The 20201-nt window shown below is 43.2% G+C and overlaps 2 protein-coding genes across 7 annotated transcripts in view; one reads left to right on the forward strand and one right to left on the reverse strand.

The window, feature by feature from the left end:
- Window positions 1-1404, reverse strand: part of pdia5 (protein disulfide isomerase family A, member 5) — a 56135-nt gene extending 54731 nt beyond the window's left edge. Inside the window, exon 1 of the mRNA XM_072397493.1 lies at window positions 1327-1404. Coding sequence (XP_072253594.1) covers window positions 1327-1392 — 66 coding nt within the window. The 5' untranslated portion in view covers window positions 1393-1404. The remainder of the gene's footprint in view (window positions 1-1326) is intronic.
- A 1393-nt stretch (window positions 1405-2797) lies between these two features.
- sema5ba (sema domain, seven thrombospondin repeats (type 1 and type 1-like), transmembrane domain (TM) and short cytoplasmic domain, (semaphorin) 5Ba) overlaps window positions 2798-20201 on the forward strand; it is a 172020-nt gene continuing 154616 nt past the window's right edge. For 4 of the 6 annotated variants that reach the window (XM_072397550.1, XM_072397553.1, XM_072397552.1 and 1 more), the window contains exon 1: window positions 2798-3176. The gene's annotated coding sequence lies outside the window, so the exon portion shown is untranslated. Of the gene's footprint in view, window positions 3177-11689; window positions 11727-20201 lie in introns of those variants that run through there. The other 2 variants (XM_072397554.1, XM_072397551.1) reach the window with 2 other exon arrangements.

Raw genomic sequence — 20201 nt, forward strand, 5'->3', positions numbered from 1 at the left:
AAAGCGCCGGGGCACGTTGCCAACATGACAAACAGCGTCACTGCCCCAAAGCATACAGAGCCAGCAGGATGTGGAGCAGGAAGAGCTCTGCGGCGTTATCAGTGGCCTGAACGCCACCGAACGCCACTATGAGCCGTAATGATGAACCGATGGGAGGGTGTGCTTACAGACGGGCCGTTTGTGTTGAAGTTTGACTGCTTTTTCCTCAGATTTCAGGCAGCAGTGTCACAATGAGCTTCATATCTTTATCGCTTTATTAGACATTCAATAAGCAGCGTTTCACCTGTTTTTGGCTGAATACTCAGCCTTAATCTTATGAATAAAAAGGACAAGTCCTCCTATTTCTTCCTCTTATTTATGTTACAAATGCAACAGGCTAAGCTGGGTAATCCATCCCCCCAAGGTGTCCCCAAGCCAGATCAGATAATGAGCCCTCCATCACTTTTGGGTCTGTTTCTGCAGTCCACTTTAAACGGTTTGAGCCACAGTTTTGGAACTAACGATTAAAGAATATCAGTGAGGTAAACTCTCCTTCTGTTGTGCGTTTTAAATCCAGAACATCTCTTTCTTCTTTTTCTCATCCTAAATCCTCCACAAACTTGAAATCGAACTCTATCTCCTGTCAGTCACTGATCGGTCAACAAAGATCGGATTTTAAAACGTTTTAACGTTTCTGGGAACCATCTTTCACCCATTTTCAGCCTGTAAATGTTTGTTAATGCTTACCCAGACAGCAGTGTGCCTGGCAGTCCCTCTATGAAGCAAGTTAGGCCAACAGCACTGTGGCCTAACGCCACAATCCACCGACACTTTTACGCAAACTACTGGAGTTTTTCACTTCCAGTTCCCCTTTCCAGGAAGGCAGAGAGGACTCCCTGAGACCTGGGTACCGCTTCAGTATTTATCCGCCCGCATGTATGAAACAGAAAACAGTGTTTCTCATCTCATGGTGTCGGGTTCCTCTGACTTTGTTACTGAACGCCAGTTGGTGCAGACACGGGGAGGAGGAGGGGGACCGTTAAGGCGGCCGTTAGCCCAAAAACCCTTATTTTTACGCACCAAATAAATGACACCTGTGACATAATCTGCGCAACAGCAAACGCGTTATCAGCAGCTGTTTGTATGCGGGCACCAAGTTCAGTCAAGGGCTGTCAACTTCCCCCCCGCAGCTCCTGCACAGACGGCTTTGGAGACAGCGATTTAGATTTCTCTTTCCCCGCTCCGCTGAAACCAACACCGGACACAAACACCGTGCCACGCGCACCGGATTGTCACATAACACAGCTGCAGTTCACTCCAAACACGAATAAGGTTCATTGGACTCACCAGCAACCCCAGCGTGAACATTTTCGCCTCTCTCATCCCACTCCCGTGGCGGTTCCAAGAGGCCATGATGTCGTTGCCACGTCTGGATACGCAGGCGCATTCCGAGCTACGGAGTCCTCGGCACGGCGCAAAGCTCCCTGGGAAATGTAGTTGTTGGGTCAAGTCATGGGGGTATCGCACCTGCCACTTCCAATCAGTTAAAGACCCCTTCTTACCATGTTCTCGAGGGGCAATGAAAGTAAGTGCTGTAGCAGACATGATTTTCTTTTTATCAGCTTATTGCAGCCGCATTGAGAGTCAGTTAATTACTCTTGAGGGTAATTAGTAAATTGCCTTGTGATTGAATGGTTTTAAATTAGCTCTTTATGAATTCGACTCGTTCCTCTTGAAAATGTGCCCTGATGAAATGTGCTCCACAGCATTCACTTTATGCCGTGCTGCTTAGTCCAATAGGCCCATTTTATTTTATACATATGTGATTTTCATGCACAGAAAAACATGTATTTTCATTTGATAGCGTGGAACAGGTGACTTTGTAAAGCCCTACTTTATCCACGGGAGAGGGGGGGTCGTCTGGAGCCCATGCACACTCACTCCTAGCTTCAATTTAACCAGTTAACCTAACATGCATGTGGTTTGGAAGCCAGAGTACCCCGAAAGATGATGCAAACTCCACACAAACCCCACTCAGAAAGACCTGAATACAAACTGGTGACCACACCATGTTAATTCATATAAAACATATCAGTAAAACTGTGTGAAACCTTCCTAAAAATGTACTTAGATATAATCAACAACTTGCAACTTGAACTTGACTTCTCCATTGGTGGTAAAAACCACTCTGTACAGTGTAAACAGCGTCTGATTTAGAAACTTTGAATTTGATCCAGGCCTATGCAACTATAAGAAGTCATTGAATGCACATTTCCCTCATTGAAAAACCTTCAACAGATCACCCAAAGCTTACTATCCCACATTCGCAGTCATATTTGATAAAGTGGGACAGCTGAAACTGTTTTAAAATCATTTATTTGGTCAATAATTTGATAAATGATTTTGTTGATTGAAAAGTCGACATAACTTGATAACTAATAGGAACATTGGCTTATTTATACGTCGTAAACATTAATGTTGAAATATGTCCCACATTATCCAAACTCACCCAGACAGATTATTATTTTATTGGCTCAATGATTTACATCGTAAGTACATGTGAGTTACTAATTACTAAACCTTGTAAATCATTAATCCTATCGCCACAAGTCCTGATAAATGGAAAAAAATCGGGTTACTTTCCATCTTTGTGTTCATTCTTTGAGCTCCTCTGTTTACTTCGAACAAAACTGCAAAGCAGGGAGACATTCTGCTGCCCTGTGGCGTTACATTGCCAGGTAACTCGTGTACAGAGACCGGAGCATTGTGGCATCCCAGTGAACAACAGGCGGGGCAAACCTTTCCCAGAAGACCCATGATACTGTCAGGTCCGCGCCGAGATTCAGTCGGGCTGCCTGCTCTCCGGACGGACGCACTGGTGCGGCATACTTGCAGCTCTCCAGGGTGTCCCTGCGCGCTTTCTCTCTGTTGCGCTTGCACATCGGCCCCATCTTACTCCCCCACGTCCTCACTCCTTGCCTCCCCCAGCTCCCCCTCAGCCCGGTGGTATCGCCCGACGGTGAGGGAGAGCGCGCAGTTGTCGACTGCAGGTCGCTCGGAGAGGAACGCACAGCGGCTGAGGAAACAACGCTGGAACCTGTTTCTATCCTGCCTCCACTGCTTAAAGTGCGAGTCTGATTATTTCCTTACACCGTCTGGTATTTTCATCAACTTGGGGAATACAAACACCTTCGAAGGTAAAGGAAAAATCACTTTTCGCTTCTTTTCTTTCGCAAAATACCTGAAATGACAAATACAAAGCACTTTTTGGGTGTGTTGTTCACCAGCCAGCAGCTCGTATCCTGCCTCAGATTTGCCTTTACAGGCGAAACGGGTGCAGTTCGTCTTTGATTAAGGTGATTTATTATTTTATTTCTTTATTTTTGCACAGACTGAAGCAGGCTGCTTAGATATCTTCAGACAGAATAGAAAAAACACCTTCCACCTCAGACGGATTGGCTACCAGAGAGCTTTATTCAACCATGCTGTGGGGTCCGTTCCCCTCTGGACCATTTTTCTATCACAGCAGGGTTTGAGAAATGTCGCGTTTTATATAAATGTCAAACACTTCACCGGAATTTTACCCACTCTCCCTGCTTCAGGCGAGGTGATTGTGCGTTGATATAACGTGTTGTTCAGAGCAGCTCCTTTATGTCTCGCCAGTTTTACTTTCCACTCACGTTTCATCCCAGGATCAGAGGCGCATTTGTGGGCTGCAGGAGCTGCCTGTGCCTGCCACATTAGCACTGTCTCAAACTTAGTTTGGGCTCCACGCTGGTATGCAGTTCAGTGAGATTTGAAGTTCAGAAATAATCTTAATGGGAGATTTAACTGGTGTGTTTTGGGGGGTGGATGGAAGTATGTTGCGCCTCAGTCGCATTTTCTATCAATTTATTAAAAATTCTGAGTGAAAACTTAACTTGGAGCACAAATGTGCTGCATAGATGACAGGCTTTTTGTCTTTTTCCCCCCATATCTGCTTGTGACGTTTTCTTTTTGTCCTATTGAGAACTGCCAATAATGACCTCATTGCTCATAATTTCAGATAAACAGATTTTACGCGCGGGTTGTGAAACGCTGCGCGCATTAAATCCACTTCACATTCTTTTAAAACTCCAGCAAACGCTCGTGGCACATATTCTACGTGATAACACTGAGTTCAGAAAGTCATTATTCATAAGCTTGTCAGTTGGATGTATTGCTTCTCCGTTTCTCCCCGGTGCAGAGACTCTAGATTTGTTTTATCTTGAATTCTAAAGCAGGATTGATGTCCAGCACAGAGCTCTGCAGACTGAAAACTTTGAACGAAGAAATACTGTTGAACAAGATGAAACACCTTTCCTTTGCATGTTTTCAGAGAGGTGAGTAGTGGTCAGAGAGGGGAGCGGGCTGTGCTGTGGCTGACCGACAGAGGGCAGTGTTGAGCAGCACTGCACAGCCGCGCTAACACCTCGCCAGGTGAAGTTTGCTGCATCATGTGCAGGTTGCTGTTCTAACCCCCGAATAGGCGCGGGCACAGCGCACATCCGGTCTGTGCTGAAGCAAAGGTGCTTTTTTTTCTGCCTGGTTTACCGGTAACAGCTTTTAGACACATTTGCTCCATTGCTGGCACATTTCAGGGCTTAAAATATTACATTCACTTGACTAAATGAATCAAATGACTCACTCACTTCAAAGCTTTTCCCCACCACCAGCAACCCTCACCACAAGGCTTTTGGAAGCTGTTTTGGAGCACACTTTTAGGATTTTATTAAGCTGCAATTGTTCAGTCTCATCAACATAATTAATTTATGTTTTATTCATTAACACTCAAATGGCTCCCAAATGCCAGCGTGAGCGTGGCTGGTGTGTGTTTTGGAAAAAGTGACAAGTTTGTGCTGCAGGTTCGAGATTTTAAACCACTTTCCTTTGAAATCCCACACACGGAAAGTGTTTGAAGTCCTTTCATAACCACGAATGAATCGTACTGTTGGCCACTCATTTCTCTCCCCAAATGCTGACAATCAGCCTCGTTTCACATCTTAAATGCTCTCTTCATCTCCTGTGGTGTTCATAACAGCAGTTAGTTTGACTCTTTTTAAAAAATTATGATGTTCATTCATCAACACGTGTGAAAATCCCCCCCTCCCCCCATCTTTTGATTGATATTCATGTATTCTTACAGGTTTAGTCAGGCCCACATGCTTGTCTTACGGATGATTAACGCTTTTGTTATTTGAGGAGCTGCTTTGGTGTCCTGGTTCGGTCCTTTCAAATGGAAAACAGGTTTTCATCTTTGATGAACTTATGAGTGCTCTTGACAGGTGTGGGGGGGGCAAGACCAGCAAAAAAACACAAACCGGACCCCCCTCCCATCCTCTTTGTTTACTTTCTCCATAATGTCCTTGTAGTACAGTATGTGAAAGCTTTCAGTGATATCTTGGAGCCTGTATCTCCATGTCATCTGATGTTGGCATGAATAATTAATTCCCATTGACAAATATGACAAGTGTCGAGTTGATGAGGCAGCGGCCTCTTCATTAAATTTTCAGCGACGTCTTTTAAACCATTCCTTTGTTGTCAGGCATCATTTGAGAGGAACAAACAGACATGAAAGTTTAATAACTGAAGAACTTTATCTGCCCTCTCCTTCCTCTGATATTACCTCTCTGTCTGTGTGAAGAGACAACAGGGAGAAAACAGATGATTAAGACTCACAAACTGTATCCACAGTTGGATGAAAAACTGTGAAACGAAGTGGAAGTTTGATGGAGGAATGTCTTCCCAGTGTTGACAGATTTGTTTTGTCATTTTAAGGTTTTGATCAGCCAAACCAAGGCAGGAAGTTGAAAGCGACAGCTCTGACAGCGCGAGTTTGTCTGTTATTCAGTTCTTTAACTTTGCACGTCAGACAAGTTCTCCAGAACATCTGTTGCAGCCCAAATGAACCAGTTCTCCCTTTTAACAAGACCGAAAAGCACGATAGCAAAAGACTTTGCCAGTTGAGGCGTGCTTCCTTTTTACAAAACCCGAGGTTGGTATGTGAACCCGAAGAAGAGCGATATTAGACTTTTAAAGTGTCCTTCTTGAGCTGGATTCACATGGTAATTAGGTCAGAGTGCAGTGAGGAAAAACAAGCCTGTCCACATGCAGCGAGAGCAGGAAACACACTGCGTCCTTGTTAAGATGTTTCAAGCAGAGGGAAGAGATGTTTCCTTCAAGTGGCTCTATGTATTCAGGACACTGCAGCCACGGTGACGCGTCTGTTGCTGTCTGTTGTGTAAATATGACGCCAGATTTGAAATCCCAGCTTCAGGCTGTGACTTCAGAAGGCAGCCGTCCCCTCGGTATCACTCTGGTTTTTATAGAGAGCACAAAGCTCTGCAGCGTCGTCACCTGAATGTGATTATGTTGTCCCACAGTGCTGACATGAATGTCGCCATTTTCCATTCACACTCCCTCCAAAGCCTGATTGAGGTCCTGTACCTGAGCGTCCCTCGTTTTATTTGATTTTCTTCACAGGAAAAGGAGAATCTGGATTTTTGGAAGGTTTGTTTTCTTTTGAAGGGGGATCTGAGCAGTCTGTGGCCAGTTTTACCGTCCATCACGGAGGTACTTTGCCTCGCCACAACAGCAAACTGATGAGAATCTGCGTTTGATTCGATTTTCGGTGTCATTTCGGTGCATTTTTGATAACCCGACAGTTTGAGCGGGAGGCCGGCGGTCTGAGCCGGTGGGTTGAAATGAATTATTCCACATTGTCTGTCTGGGTCCCCTCAGCCTCCCAGGATCTCATTGTGTCTGAATGCGGAGTGCACTTGGCGTGGCCTTCACTTGCAGTCACAGTCTGTTTGTAACCTGGCCTTTCTCCGCCGTGACACACAACCTCTGAGTGTGTGAAATCTGATATGGAAGCAATGTTCCTGCGCTCTGTCTGCAACTCGGCTAATTAACGCTTGATCCGACCCAACAGTCTCAATTTGTCTCGGGAACATTATCATCTTTGTTTATCCTCCAGTTTCCTCTGTTGTTATTCCTGTATCTTTACAAGAGGAAGAACAGAGACTAGATTAGCGACTGTTCTGAACACCAGAAAATAAGAATTTTATAGCTCTGTATTTGGGCTTTCATCATGTGACATCATCTGTTTTTATCCAGATTTATAGGCGGTCTGCACTATTATTTGATTTTACAGACTGAATAAATCGATAAAAAAACAAGAAATGGGCAGATTAATCTTTATGGATAGTGATAATATGTGGCAGCTGTGGTTTAATTGCATCCTGCTCCCACAGCCACTGCGTTTCTCACACGAAGGACAGGTTTTAAACTGAGGCTGTTTTCTTTGCAACACAGGAAAAAACTATTCACACGTTCTCATTGTTAACCCTCTTGGTATTACAGAAGGTGTGCGAGAGTGTGTGCTGTGGGCAAGCATGCGCTCATCCGTGTATGTGCGCATGCGTGCATGTCTGAGCAATCTGATTTTTCTCTTTGTGTGCATGCGAAGCGGACGTGAAGGCATGTGCCTTTTCTCTCCCGTTCCAAGGTCTGAGCAGGGTGAGAATAAAAGGGGAGCAAAAGGAGGAGAAAGTACTCCCACAGTTGATTTGGCCATTGTGGGTGGCAGTGAGGGGGGGGGCACACACACACTATTTCCATTGATGCTCTGGATGCATGGCTGAGACCCCCAGAAGCTTTAGGAACGGAGCTCATTCAAGGTTTGATGTGACCCGGAGGACCGGGTTCGAAGATGGGTGTTGAGCCCATTGTGGAGATGGTGGGAACATTGTTCCCGTTCAGCTGGTTTAAAGCTACTCAACTCCTGGCTTCTGGGGGCTGGATGGGCTCTAAATTGGTTAGATTTAGCTTTAAGGACATTGGAAAGGTTTTTATTTGATGTCAGTAACAGATTTAACAAACATCTGATTATTTATTGTGATTATATATATTAGAATAAATGTAAAGTTATGAATCTAAGGTGATCTCCTCATTCTGAGACCCAAATGTAGCTAATATTAAAAAGCAGGTTTGATTTGTGCTTCCTGGATGATTAAGTTGATTTACAAAGTTTGAGACTTTCCTAATCTGTAACAGCAGGACTGCTTATTTGTTCAAATAATAAGATCCACACGCAGACTGGTGCCAAATCAGATTAAAATCAGCATTAAGTAAGGTGTTAGCTGGGTTGTTTTGCAGCGGCCGCTTCACATGCTTTTGGCACTGATTTTACCAGCCTGTGACACTCTGTTTTAGGGGTTGAAAACCATTCTTCCGGAAGATTTTCACTTGTTTGTTGTGTTGATGACGGCGCTGGTAATTTTGTCTAAAATTTTTTGAGGGAGAATGTTCTGGAACAGACTATTCTCATCAGGGAGAGATGACTGAGAAGATAAAGAACATTTTAAATGCAACTGAAGGTCCAACCCTGGAGTCTGCAGGATGAAGTAGTTTAGTGTCCTTTGCCATCTGTACATCCTGAGCGTGAAAACTTTGCTTCCTCAGACACTTAATTGGAGACCAAGAGCAAATGTTCTGACCTAATTCTAGATTTATTACTTCTGAACAAATGAAAAGGTCCTAATTCTCTGGGAGGTGGAAAGTCAGAAGACTGTTTTTACTCATTGTTTGGTTAGGTTTAGGCATCAGAAATACCTGGATTTCAGTCACCAGTGATACACTGAATAAGAAATGGTTGAAAAATGAAAGGGAATAGGCGTTGCTCAAATCTTATTTTTATATAAAAGTTTGCCACAAATCGCCTTCTGAGATCTTAAGACTGACTGAAGTAAAGGATTTTGCTCATGGTTCCTATATACCATATATCTATGTATGTATATATTCATTCTTCAGTTATTTCAACTTGAATAAAGTCAATGTATGCAGCTTTCAGGTATCCTCCTAATAAGGCTCAATTAAGAAAGAGTTCAACTCCTTTTCCAGTGTCAGTTTTCTCAGTGAAATAACAGGTTTTCTGTCCTTCTTTGCCAACTCTTGGCAACATTTGCCAACATTTATCCAGCTTCCTACTGTATGTAAGCACTGACATAAAAGGTAGTGGCTTTGTAAGATGTTTTAGGAATGTTGCTATTATCTGGCATTGCAGAAAGGAGCCGTGATTTATCGTTTTAGTGCAACAGCGCCAGTGGGCTTGAAAGCCATTAGCAAAGGCAGACCAGAGTTCCTGATGTGCTTACCTAAAGTTTTATCAGATTTGGTTTGTTTCCAGTATCGGACTTTAATTCAGTGCGTTTTGATAGGTCGTATAACTGCCTCATTAGGGAGCACAGTACATGCATCTGCTGGTCAGCGGTCTGGTGCTTGTTTGTTGGATATCTACGTGTTTTTGTCCATGCATACGTGCGCCTGCCTCGGTCTTGTCTAGTTTTGCTGTGATGACTTGGACTTCAGCAGTGAGTGAAAGGTGGCAGCTGCTCTCCTCATCCCTGTAGCATGTCTAATTGGACAGCCACATGTCAGGCTGTGATTTGTAGCATCAGGCTAATGATTTTGTAGCACTAAAAATGATTCAGTGCTGTTGCCCCTTTGTGAAATGGTCAGATCAGGGCTTGAAATGTAAGTGTGGGAGTAACAGAGAGTGCTCTCTGCTCCTAAATTATCCTGCAAACCTGAGAGGCTGGGGGGCAGATGTCATCATTTTTAAGCACTTAGTGTTCTTTTCTTTTTCTTTTCTTTTTGAGAATTTATTGCTCTTGTTCTTGCCCTTTTCTGGGGTAGTTACTGGTAACTTTTTGGGGGGCATCTTCTGATGAAAACAAAAGCATAACCCACGAGAATAAGCTCAGTTATTGTTGGTGGGTTCCCTGAACAGAAACTCCAGCAGAACAGAACCTGAACAAAGCAAATTATTCTTTGAGGTCTTGTTTTTTAGTCGTTTCCACCGTGTTTATCCGGTTTAGTTTGACTTCTGTTTTTATTATGCAGGTTTTCAGTTGGTCATCAGTGGAGCATTTCATGCCATGTCTTGTTGCATGTTACCTATATTTCTCTGGTGAGTTCTTAGTTTGATTTAGCTTTGCCTCGCTCTTCTCTCAGTCTGCACATGGCTCATGCACATGCACTTTCAGTGAATCTTCTCCTGACACAGACTCTAAAAATCGCAGCATTAGAAATAAACATAATTCCACACTCACCAGTCCAGAGCCAGATATGGAAAATCGAACGCATCTGGCGTCTTTGTCTCCTTCTGTTTGTTTTTTTTCATAATAAGCTCCCTGTAAGAATCAAAAGCCTCTAAATCTATAATGTTGTGTGCATTATTACTGGTCTGACCTGACAATTTGGAGCGTGCACGTTGTGAATAATTACATATCTTAGGTACCACGCTGTTACTGAAGAAGCATTTATGACCTGGTGTTGGTTGCTATGCTTACCAGCTTTTCCCAGTTCAAAGCAGTTAATGCCTGCTGTCAATCTTTGGAAAATGCAAATTGTTTAAGACACAGAGCAGTTCTGAGCTGAAAAATGACCTACAACTCATTTACAGGTGTCAGTTGTTGTCATTTTGCATTACTGTCAACCAGAGATGTGTTATATCAACATTTCAGCGCCTCAGGCATTAGTGTTGTGGTGCAGCAGCTGCGGCTCTATTTATCACAGACTGCAAACGTTCTGCAGACATGCACAAGCCTTGAAAAGGCTGTTATAGGGAAGTTAAGTTGAGAGACTTGTGCTCCTTGTTATTTCACCTAGTTTGTGTGAAAAGATCTCAGCTTGGCTCAACTCATCAAAACATCGTGTCTTCTCTGAAAAGGAGACACTATGTTTGTTGGCTTCTCAATTTCAAGCAGCATGAATGCGTTTTATGAAATGATTTCTAAAATCAGAAGACTGAAAACATGTTTTTAATGTTGATGAACGCTGGGGGAAAGAGGCTCTCATTAAACCCCAAAGATTAAACCTGTCAAACGGTCTTTGTTCACAATCCCTGCTGCATTAAAGGTTGAGAAATAAAGATTTAGGCTGACGCTGATAAGTTTTTCAGAAAACATTCAGGTGTCAGGAGGATGCTTTCAAACACTGTTCGGCTTCAGACTTCATTTCAAAGGATGCTTTAGGTCTTAGCAGGTTAAAGTATAGCCTTTCATATTCCTGACAAATCTTTAGTGAGAGCTGGCAGTGAGACTGGGCTCTTTTTGTTCAGAAATGTAGAGATTATATTTATATATGCTCTATATACATCATGTACAGCGTTTTATTCTGGTCACTGATAAAAATAGAGACTTTGTGTCATTTCTTGTGGTATCTGGAGACTTATTTCACACGTTTAACGTCAAAACATCTCCGTATTTTCCACAGAATGAGACCAGTTAACAATGAGCAGCACGAAGCTGAGCTTGAGCCCAACCAGCCAGATGTTCAGGAGAAATCTGACCTTTTTGTTTGGCTTTTGTGAGAATTCTCTTGGTCTTAAGCCAACAAACAGATGGAAAATATGTTTTTTTTCCACCAAGCTGGATGATTTGTTGTCATGTTGTGTTTTAAATTTTGGCTGAACTTGGTAGTTGAGGCTGCAGCATGATTAGCCTTTAATTAACAGCTCATTAGGAACTGAGCATGGAAATCATATGGCAACAGCAATTTGCAATGAGTCTAACAATCAGCACTGAGTGCAGACCCTTAGGAATATATAAAATGGAATAATTCATAAAGTGTAAAATGAATAATTTCTCCTCAGCTCCAGCTCAGTGTGCAGAGATCGCTCTGATGTCACCACTGACAAGTGAGTCAACAACGTGCCGCAGAAAGTGAGATGTGTCAAGTCTTGTCTCCTGAAGCTTCAAAAGTTCGATTGTTCACACATTTTTGTGCCCCACCACCTCTTAAGCACCGCTGAGTTTGGTTTGTGGCTGGCTTTGGTTACTATGGCGATAAAGGTGGCTCCCGGCAGGGGCTGGAGGGTCTGTTTCAGACTGAAGCAGACACAGAAAGAGAGGAGTGTGACAGTGATTAATGTCCTGGCAGAAACGGAGACAATCGGCTCTGAGAGCCTGGCAAGTCACCATCAGAGTATTAAGAAGCACGCCAGGCCCCAACACCTCGTCTCACCAGCGCCGGAATGGAACTATAAGTTTAATCATAACCTTGTGAATTATTTATTATGCACAAATCTATTACTTCTTGACTTGGGGGGATTAAAACCAGCGTAAATTGAAATTTTGGATTAGGTCAAAAAGGGAAATGAGACTCTAAAATCAGCCATCTCCATCCTGCTGATAAATAGCAGAAATACTTTTGTCATCATGTTGTGCTCGAATGAATGCATCCTGTTCTGAATCAAACAAACAAATCAAAGTGGCCTTTCCCTGGGGAAAAGGACTGAATGGGTGTAAGATTGGGAGTCATGTGACTCTCTGGTGCAGCCTGTTAACAAGGAAGTGAAGTGATGGAAGACCAGAGGCCAAACGTCTGCATGATAGCGATAAGCAGCCAGGCGTGGACCCTCGTTCCACCTCCCACCTTTCAACAAGAAACACTCCGCAAACACTGCATCTGGACATTTCCCCAGCGGGGTTCTGATGAGGGAAAGACTTTTGTTTGCTCTCATGAACATTACCTATTACGATAATTTGATAGCTGAAAACAACCGTGCACACATGCACACGCTCTATCCTGCTTCATACCAGGCACACTTTTTTATAAAGGAACAACCTCAAAGCTTTGCCGCCGTGCTTTTTCCTCTTTCATGTCCCTCACCTGGATCTCAAGGTCCATTAGAGCTCCTTTTGAGGATCTCTGCCTCTGCTGGGGTTTTCGCACATCAGTGAACTTTCCCTTCTTCTGCCTCTTTTTTCCCCTGTTCCACTGAAGCTGAAAGGAGCGTCTACCGGTCGCCATGTTGGTAGTATGTGAGCAGTGGCTAAGAAGAGAAAAAGAGCTCCTTGTTCTGGCTCTGCAGCGACCTCTACACCTGGAACCCTCTTCCATCACCTTCAAACACCTTTCGCTCTCTGAGGCCTGACCCTTTGCATGGCTGCCTTCCTCTGACGCAGTTCGGTGCCCAGAGCACACAACCTATGCAAAGCAAGTGCAAGACTTCGTGAAGAAGTGATGAATGTGCTCCAGAGATGCATGCTTTACTTTGTGTATTCATTCACCCTGGAGGTAACAGGACCTCGACATTTTTCCACCCTGACTGGAATAGATGTGGCTTGAAGCCGTTTTAATGGATCTGTTTAGGACCACATGTATCAGGTTCAGAAGGGAGGAAGACTTTATGTCTAAATCAGCTGCTGGAGGTTTGATGGCAGAGTGGATGTGTCTGCCCCTGCTCACAACAGATTGCTCTTGCTAGTTTTGGCCAGCAGCCCCATTCATCACCCACCACGAGCAGCTCTGGCTCTTTTGTTAAACTATGGCTGAGGTCCCAGTGGTGGTCTTGAATGTATAGTGTTTCTCTAAATAGCAAACACATTGTTAAGCCAGCATATTGATGGAGCAGGCGCTTGGTGCATTGGGAGTGCTTTATTGATTTTCTAAACTATTATTCCAATGACCTTAGATTTTATTTTTATCAATGATTCATTTAAAATGATGGAGCTTTTTTTTTATTATTACATGTGATGTTTTCAGCTCCCTGCACCAGGAGGTCGTATGTTTATTTTATTTCTCAGGTGGGTATCTCACCTGTTGACTTTTGAAGCCAGGGATCAAACCACCGGCCGTCTGATTTGAGGATGAACGCTCTATTTTCTGCTCCCAACGAATTTATCTGTGACTATCTGGGGAAGGATTTTACAAATCAAGCTAAAATAATGTGAGCTCAGACATTCAGTTTTCATTAAATGACAGAAGAAGGTTCAGATTTGATCACATCAAGCACAGCAGAGGAAACGTAAGCAGCTGGCAACATTACAGCAAATGCATTCAAAGTCTCCCACACATGGAAATCCAGTTGAACAGAACTGGATGCTATGCTCACAGACATCTTTATGCACAAATTAAACCGGGTTTTCCTCTCCTACTTTAGAAATCCCAAACCGTAGCAGTGTTGTTGTCACCTGCCCTGGAGAACTGGTGACTGCCTGCAGTGGGGAGAGGTGCAAGTGGCATTACGATAAAAGGAACTGTGTGAAGTAGCTTTAAGCCATTTTACTGAGTGAACCCTAACCCATTTTTACGGGAAAAATATGCTTTTTCACTTGAGAGAGAGAGAGTTGCTTTATATTCAGGTTTAATTAAAAAAGATAAGGATAAAAAACATTAAGAAATTCACTACATGAATGTGAATACCCACAATTCTTCTCATTTTGGCAATGCCCCCTCTGTCTCCTCTCAGGCTATGATGTGTCTTTTCAGTCTCTTAAACCGGATCTGATTCCAGAGATTCCACCTTGTTTTTCTGCCTCCTTCAGCAGCTCTAAATCAAATGTGCATCCAACCCACACGGCTTTATTTACCTGATTACATTGCATTGTCTTGGGATGTTCATAGAAACCTGGCTGAATGATGGAGATAAATGCATGAATACTTATGTCACATCACTGCAGCAGCACTAGCAATTACCAAAGGGTCAGACAGGACTGCGTATGTTATTTAGACACACGCTGCTCTCTCATTTTCTGCAGGGCTCTCTTGCTTCTCATTTCAGTACCTGTGAATTATGACGCCCCCACGGGAACAGTGAGAAGACAGCTGGAGAGAAATCCTCTTTTTGCACTTCAGTCAAATGACTTTCAGGTTGTAGAAAAATGTGCCAAGACTTTAGGAGGCTGAAAACTTGGAGGTCTTGGTTCAGGTGCAGCTGCACAAAAATAATAATAATAAAAAAAGAATACTTTTATTTACATTTTCTTTCTGTAAAATAGATGTTTCCATCACATGCATCCTGGCTCTGAAACAGTCGAATGGAATAATAACTGGAGAGGTTCGTCTTCCTTTAATCCAGATGTTGCTACTGTAGGTTAGTGAAGAGACGCATTAACACATAACACCACAAGTCTGCAACCAAAGGAAGGTGTTGGGCTTTTATTAAGCTCAAAATCTAAGTTTCACTTGCAAGTTCTTTACAGAATAAAACTTCCAGTGAAGTGTATACAGTGAAGAGGTATCAGAGGTATTAAACTCACATGAAATAAAACCTTTTTAACGCACAGAGACCATAAAGTCTGGTGCACTGGGAATGACAATACCAACCAGGATATGATGTATAAGCCAGCAGCAGCTTTAGCTGTAGCCCTGAGGTTGTGGGCATGTCTGTGCTGAGGAGAGTGATGGCCACTAAGAAGTCCTCAGTTTTGGCCATCAGATCGAAGGCTTTCCTTACCGATGGCTGTTGTCCTTGATGAGCTCAGCTGGAGACTCTACTCCCTGAAAAAAAGAGACCAAACTGCACTTCAGCCAGTAAACTTTTCATGTCTCACGTAATTATCACAACAGTTGGAGGTGGTATAATCATTGTCTGGCTTTTCTCACCTGGGCTGAAATGTGATTACTTCAGGTCAGGTCCTCAGACGAGTGCTCCAAGATACTGAAGCTGCACATGCTCTCTGCTGCAACCTGAAGGTAAAATCAGGCCCGATATTTGAAGAGAGATGGTGAGTTTATCACCAGGGAACCAGATTCTCTTACCTATAAGGGTCATATAGTTGTGAGGGATTAGGTCCAGACCCATTGTGTAATTTATAAAGCAGCGGAGGTGCATCTGCGGGATGACGCTGAACAAAAGAAGAAGGAGGCAGACTCCCATTTAAAAAATCAGATGAAAGACCCTTAAACCCACGTCCATTTGACAGGTAGCAGAGCATAAGTCTGTTTGCATTCAAATCTATGGAAAAATAACTCGCATTAAGTATTAAATCCATTTCCAAGATGTGAACCGTGGTCCCATTTGGAATAAAACACATGTGATGACGCAGGTTATGCTTTGAAATGGGGTTTTGTCGTGACTGACAAGCGACTGACGTTCTCTGACTTTTGTCAACATGGTGCAGATGCGTTCCTCATTGCAGGGAAATCCAGTCGGCACAGACGGTGGAGCTCGAATCTGTTTCTGTTAGCTTTAGTTTGGAGCACAGCAGCGGGTTTCAGCCACTCTGGATGCCCTCCTGCTGCTTGGACAGCATGCCGCTGCTGGCACGATGCCCAGACACCCTTAGCAATTTACAAACCAGAAGTGATGGCGGCTGGGCCCACGCTTCTTTGACTTTGCTGAAGATGTGCTCCAAAACAATAAGGCAGTGCAAATAATACAGGGCTGCTTGTGTTCTGGAGTGAGAGGGATAACCAAGACATAAAACCAGAGGCCGGGTTGTGGTGATTAGACTGAGACTTTTTGTTTTTCCTCTGTTTTGTGACAGGAAAGATAGTTGCGTGATGGTGTCAATGAGGTGATGTGGAGGAGGTTTTTCCATTTCCCACATTTTTCTGTGAGAGATTAATATTAGCTTAGTTCTTTTATGAGTTTTTATATGAACCTTTTGGCTTTGTTTGTCATTTCCACAAGCTAACGGTGCTCTGTAGGTGTTGCAGACACGCCGTGACAGCTGTTAGAATTATAGATGGAGGTGTTTTATTTGCACAGAAACTTCAGGCTTGTATAGCAGCTGGGATTTTATGAAATTTTCAGTGAATGCGCCGTTGTATCCACCCACCTCATGTAAGAATAAACCTGTCATTTACTCTTTCTGTGTCACCCTAAAGGGCAATTACAATTTTATGATTTGATTTATGATATTTTGGGGTGGTTGTGTGAGATTTCTGCAAACATCTTCTGTCGTTGACCTCAGAGAGCATCAGAGGCACCAGAAAACCAGACCATCGTGTAACTCCTGCATCTCATAGTTTCATGGAGGAAGTCTTTGTACCATGGTGCAACCCAAACTCTTCTCGAATGGACCGCAGACTTTCTGAGCTTCGATGCATTAGAAATATCCACATTACAGTTATTGCTTGAAACTTTGGTTTGTGTTGTTTTAGGTGGTGAAAATGGCCCCAGTAGGTGGAGTTTTTAGCTTTAGCTAACCTGTAGGGACACTGACTGCTCCTTAGCACTTAATACAACCCCAGTTAAAAAGAAATGCATCCCTTTTGAATAGATTCACACAATTCCCCTGAATTTCAGGATGTGATTGCAAGTTGATTTGTTGTAATTGTTGCGAATCAATCTGTGTCAAATTGGACTAATTGGACGTAATGAGGAAAGGCAAATCACCTGTTTATGCAAGGCCTCCCAGTTGTTGTTGCATGCCAGTGTGAAACCATGCCCTCTGATTTGCATGCCTGGCCAAAACAAAGAATACAAGATTAAGGGGCCTTGGTCAGCAGCCAAAACGCTAACTGCGAATGGGATCCTGAGGTCCTTTGTGGAGATGGGAGAAACTTACAGACGGGCAACTTATCGATGAAGCTTTTTTTTTTATATGTGGTAAATGTCACAGCCTCGGATGCAGGGCCGAGTTCAAAGTCAATGTTTATTGAAACGCAGCAGGTTGAGGATCTCCAGACAGAGCAAGCAAAGAGGCTGTGAAACTCCTGAATTCTCCTCTATAACTATGGTAGGAGGGTGCAGCTATGAAAATGATCAAAATAAAAAAAAAACTCCTCTCTAGGAGGAAAATAGAAAAGGCTATGAAAAGATAAATAAACTCACACTCTCCTATTGAGGTGGACTTAAACAAAAGAAGCTCTCTCAAAAACAGAGGCACTATGAAACTTTAGCAACTTAAAACACTCCTTTAATGGAGGCCCAACAGAATCACTGACCTTCAAAACACAAAATCACTCCAGAACACGGAGGAACAAAACAGGCTATGAAAACTTACCACAAACTAATCTATGGTCAAGGAATAACTTACAAACAAAAATAGCTCTGAAGGAGGATAGCTCGGCTTCAGGCTCATGGAGTCTGTGGCTCAAAGACGCTAATAATCAGAAAGTGGCACAAGACAAGGGAGGCGCAGACTATTTGAGCTCAAGAGGAGCCAAAGGGAACAGGTGGAAACACTTTGGGAATCAGACGCTTCATACAGGAGGAAGAGCAAGATACCTGAAACGAGAGGGAAGTTAGTGCTTTTCAAAATAAAACAGGAAATGACGAGACAAGACATGATAAAAACCTAAATCGTGACAGTAAAAGTGGGGATTTTTCCACGGTTTCTAAGCGAATCCTTGAAGACTGAATCGGCGCAGCACTCGGATACAGGAGCATGACCTCGCTGCTATAAAACATTCAGACATGAAGGGACCTTGTCTGAGTCCAGCATCTGCTGACAACAGCCGTTTGATACTGAGGGCAGAGGACAGGAAAGTTATCTCTGCTGCTATATATTTGTGTGCGTTTCCTTCTGTGATCTAGTGTGGTGGCACTGACCTCCAGCGACACCCAGACAGCTAGCTGGCAAAGAACTGTGAAGAAGACTAAAAGACTTTGCTGCCATCCATCTCTCCCTCCCAGGCCTCTTTTCTGTTCTGTCTCTTCCTTGTGTCGGTGCCAGACTCTACGTGCCACAGGTGGACGGTTTTAAAGTTTACTTTAAGGCTAAAAGACACGAATGATAGGAGTTGGCTGACAAAAAAGCATTATTTTAAGGCTCTATAAGCATCATTGACTGGATTCAATGTCAACTGCTCGGACTCGGACTCTTTGGTGTTTCTTCATAGATCCACATTCTTCCTAAATGACTGGTTTTCATGCATTTTCTTGGATGCAAAGTCAAACCCACGTAAGACTCGCTGCTCCTTCGATGCACGACTCAACAGAGAACTAATCATGGAGCACCTAACACAGAGCATCATCTGGCCTGCACGGTTCACAGTTGCACTTTCGCACTTTATTCCGCAGGTTCAACGGAATTTCTTCATTTAAATGTTGCCCTTGAGCACATTTTCATTCGTTAATATCAAGTTAAAGCAGAGCAACTTGAATAACAGAATAGAAATACATGAGACACGTGATCTGTGTTCTTCTGGGTCCTTCGAGAGCTTCTAATACTGTAGAATCCATCGTTCCTGACCTTAATGAAAGCCACCTGTAAGCCAGGTGGAGTCTCTAACTGGTGTCAGTCGCTGTTTCTTCTACAGGTGACGGGGCTCACTACTCATAGTGCATACACCAAAGCAGGTATACCCACATCTGCTGTCCTGTAGGCTTTAGACCAGGCATCTCCAACTCTGGTCCTCGAGGGCCATCTAAAACCTGCAGGACAGCGGCCCTCGAGACGTTTCTCTAAACTGGCTCTTCCTTCGCCTTCCCCCTCTGTTATGCCTCAGCTTTGCCTCCAAAAGCCCCTCCCAGTAGAGGAGGCTGTAGTGCAGGGATAATACCCACATCTGGTCCTCGAGGGCCGCTGTCCTGCAGGTTTTAGACGTTTCCCTGCTTCAACACACCTGATTCAGATGAAATGGAGCCCTTAAAAAGATTGTTCAGTTCTGCACAAACCTGCTAATGATGCATCGACATCATTAGCAGGGAACTTCTGCAACAGTCAGTTCGCTATCTTTATACTGCAATGAGGAAAAGCTAGATTTTTTTTTTTGTTGGGCTTGAAATCTGTCAGTGCAGTGAGAATGATAGATTTTCTCTTGAAGGAATCTGCCTGCTCAGACTCATCACCTTTGTCAGTAGTTAAATCATACCTGCTTTATCTAATATCCAGCTCAAAATGTTCTCCAGTTTAAGCAACAATATCTGACAAAGTCATAGCCACACTTGTTTCAACTGAAAGACTTGTGCATATGAACATCTTTCATATTTATATGTCAGCTATAATGATTTTCTGTCCTTGATACCAATCCAAGTCATTTAAAACTGAGTATCTGAGAAAGCCAGAGCTTTCATTTTCCTACCGCACACCACAAACTACACACCACAAGTAGATTAAAGTCTTCAAACAACAAAAGCGATCGTGAAAAAATTAACATAAATAAAAGTGTCTTCACGGGATGTTTTTTTAATGCAAAGTGCAGTAGGAATTTTCAATCTTCTTCTAACAAAACCATTCGACAAAATTACAGCATAAACTAAATGAGTGAGGGGTTTTTTTGGTCCTTTTTCCTTCTAGTGTCACGCTGCAGAATTATCTGAAATAAAAACTTGAGATAAGCAGATATGAAATGATAACTGTTCTGTATTGACATTGAACGCAGCATTTTGTTGCGTAATGACATTGAGGTCAGCGCGTCTATCACCTGCTTCCTCTTATTCCTCTGCCGGCCACCACTGATTCAGTGACGTTCTTCAGTCTGATGCGTTTTATTCATGCCAGGAACATTTATGCTGTGTA

This window comes from Leuresthes tenuis, unplaced genomic scaffold, assembly GCF_036924035.1.
Source record: "Leuresthes tenuis unplaced genomic scaffold, fLeuTen1.0.hap1 SCAF_12, whole genome shotgun sequence".
NCBI lineage: Eukaryota > Metazoa > Chordata > Actinopteri > Atheriniformes > Atherinopsidae > Leuresthes > Leuresthes tenuis.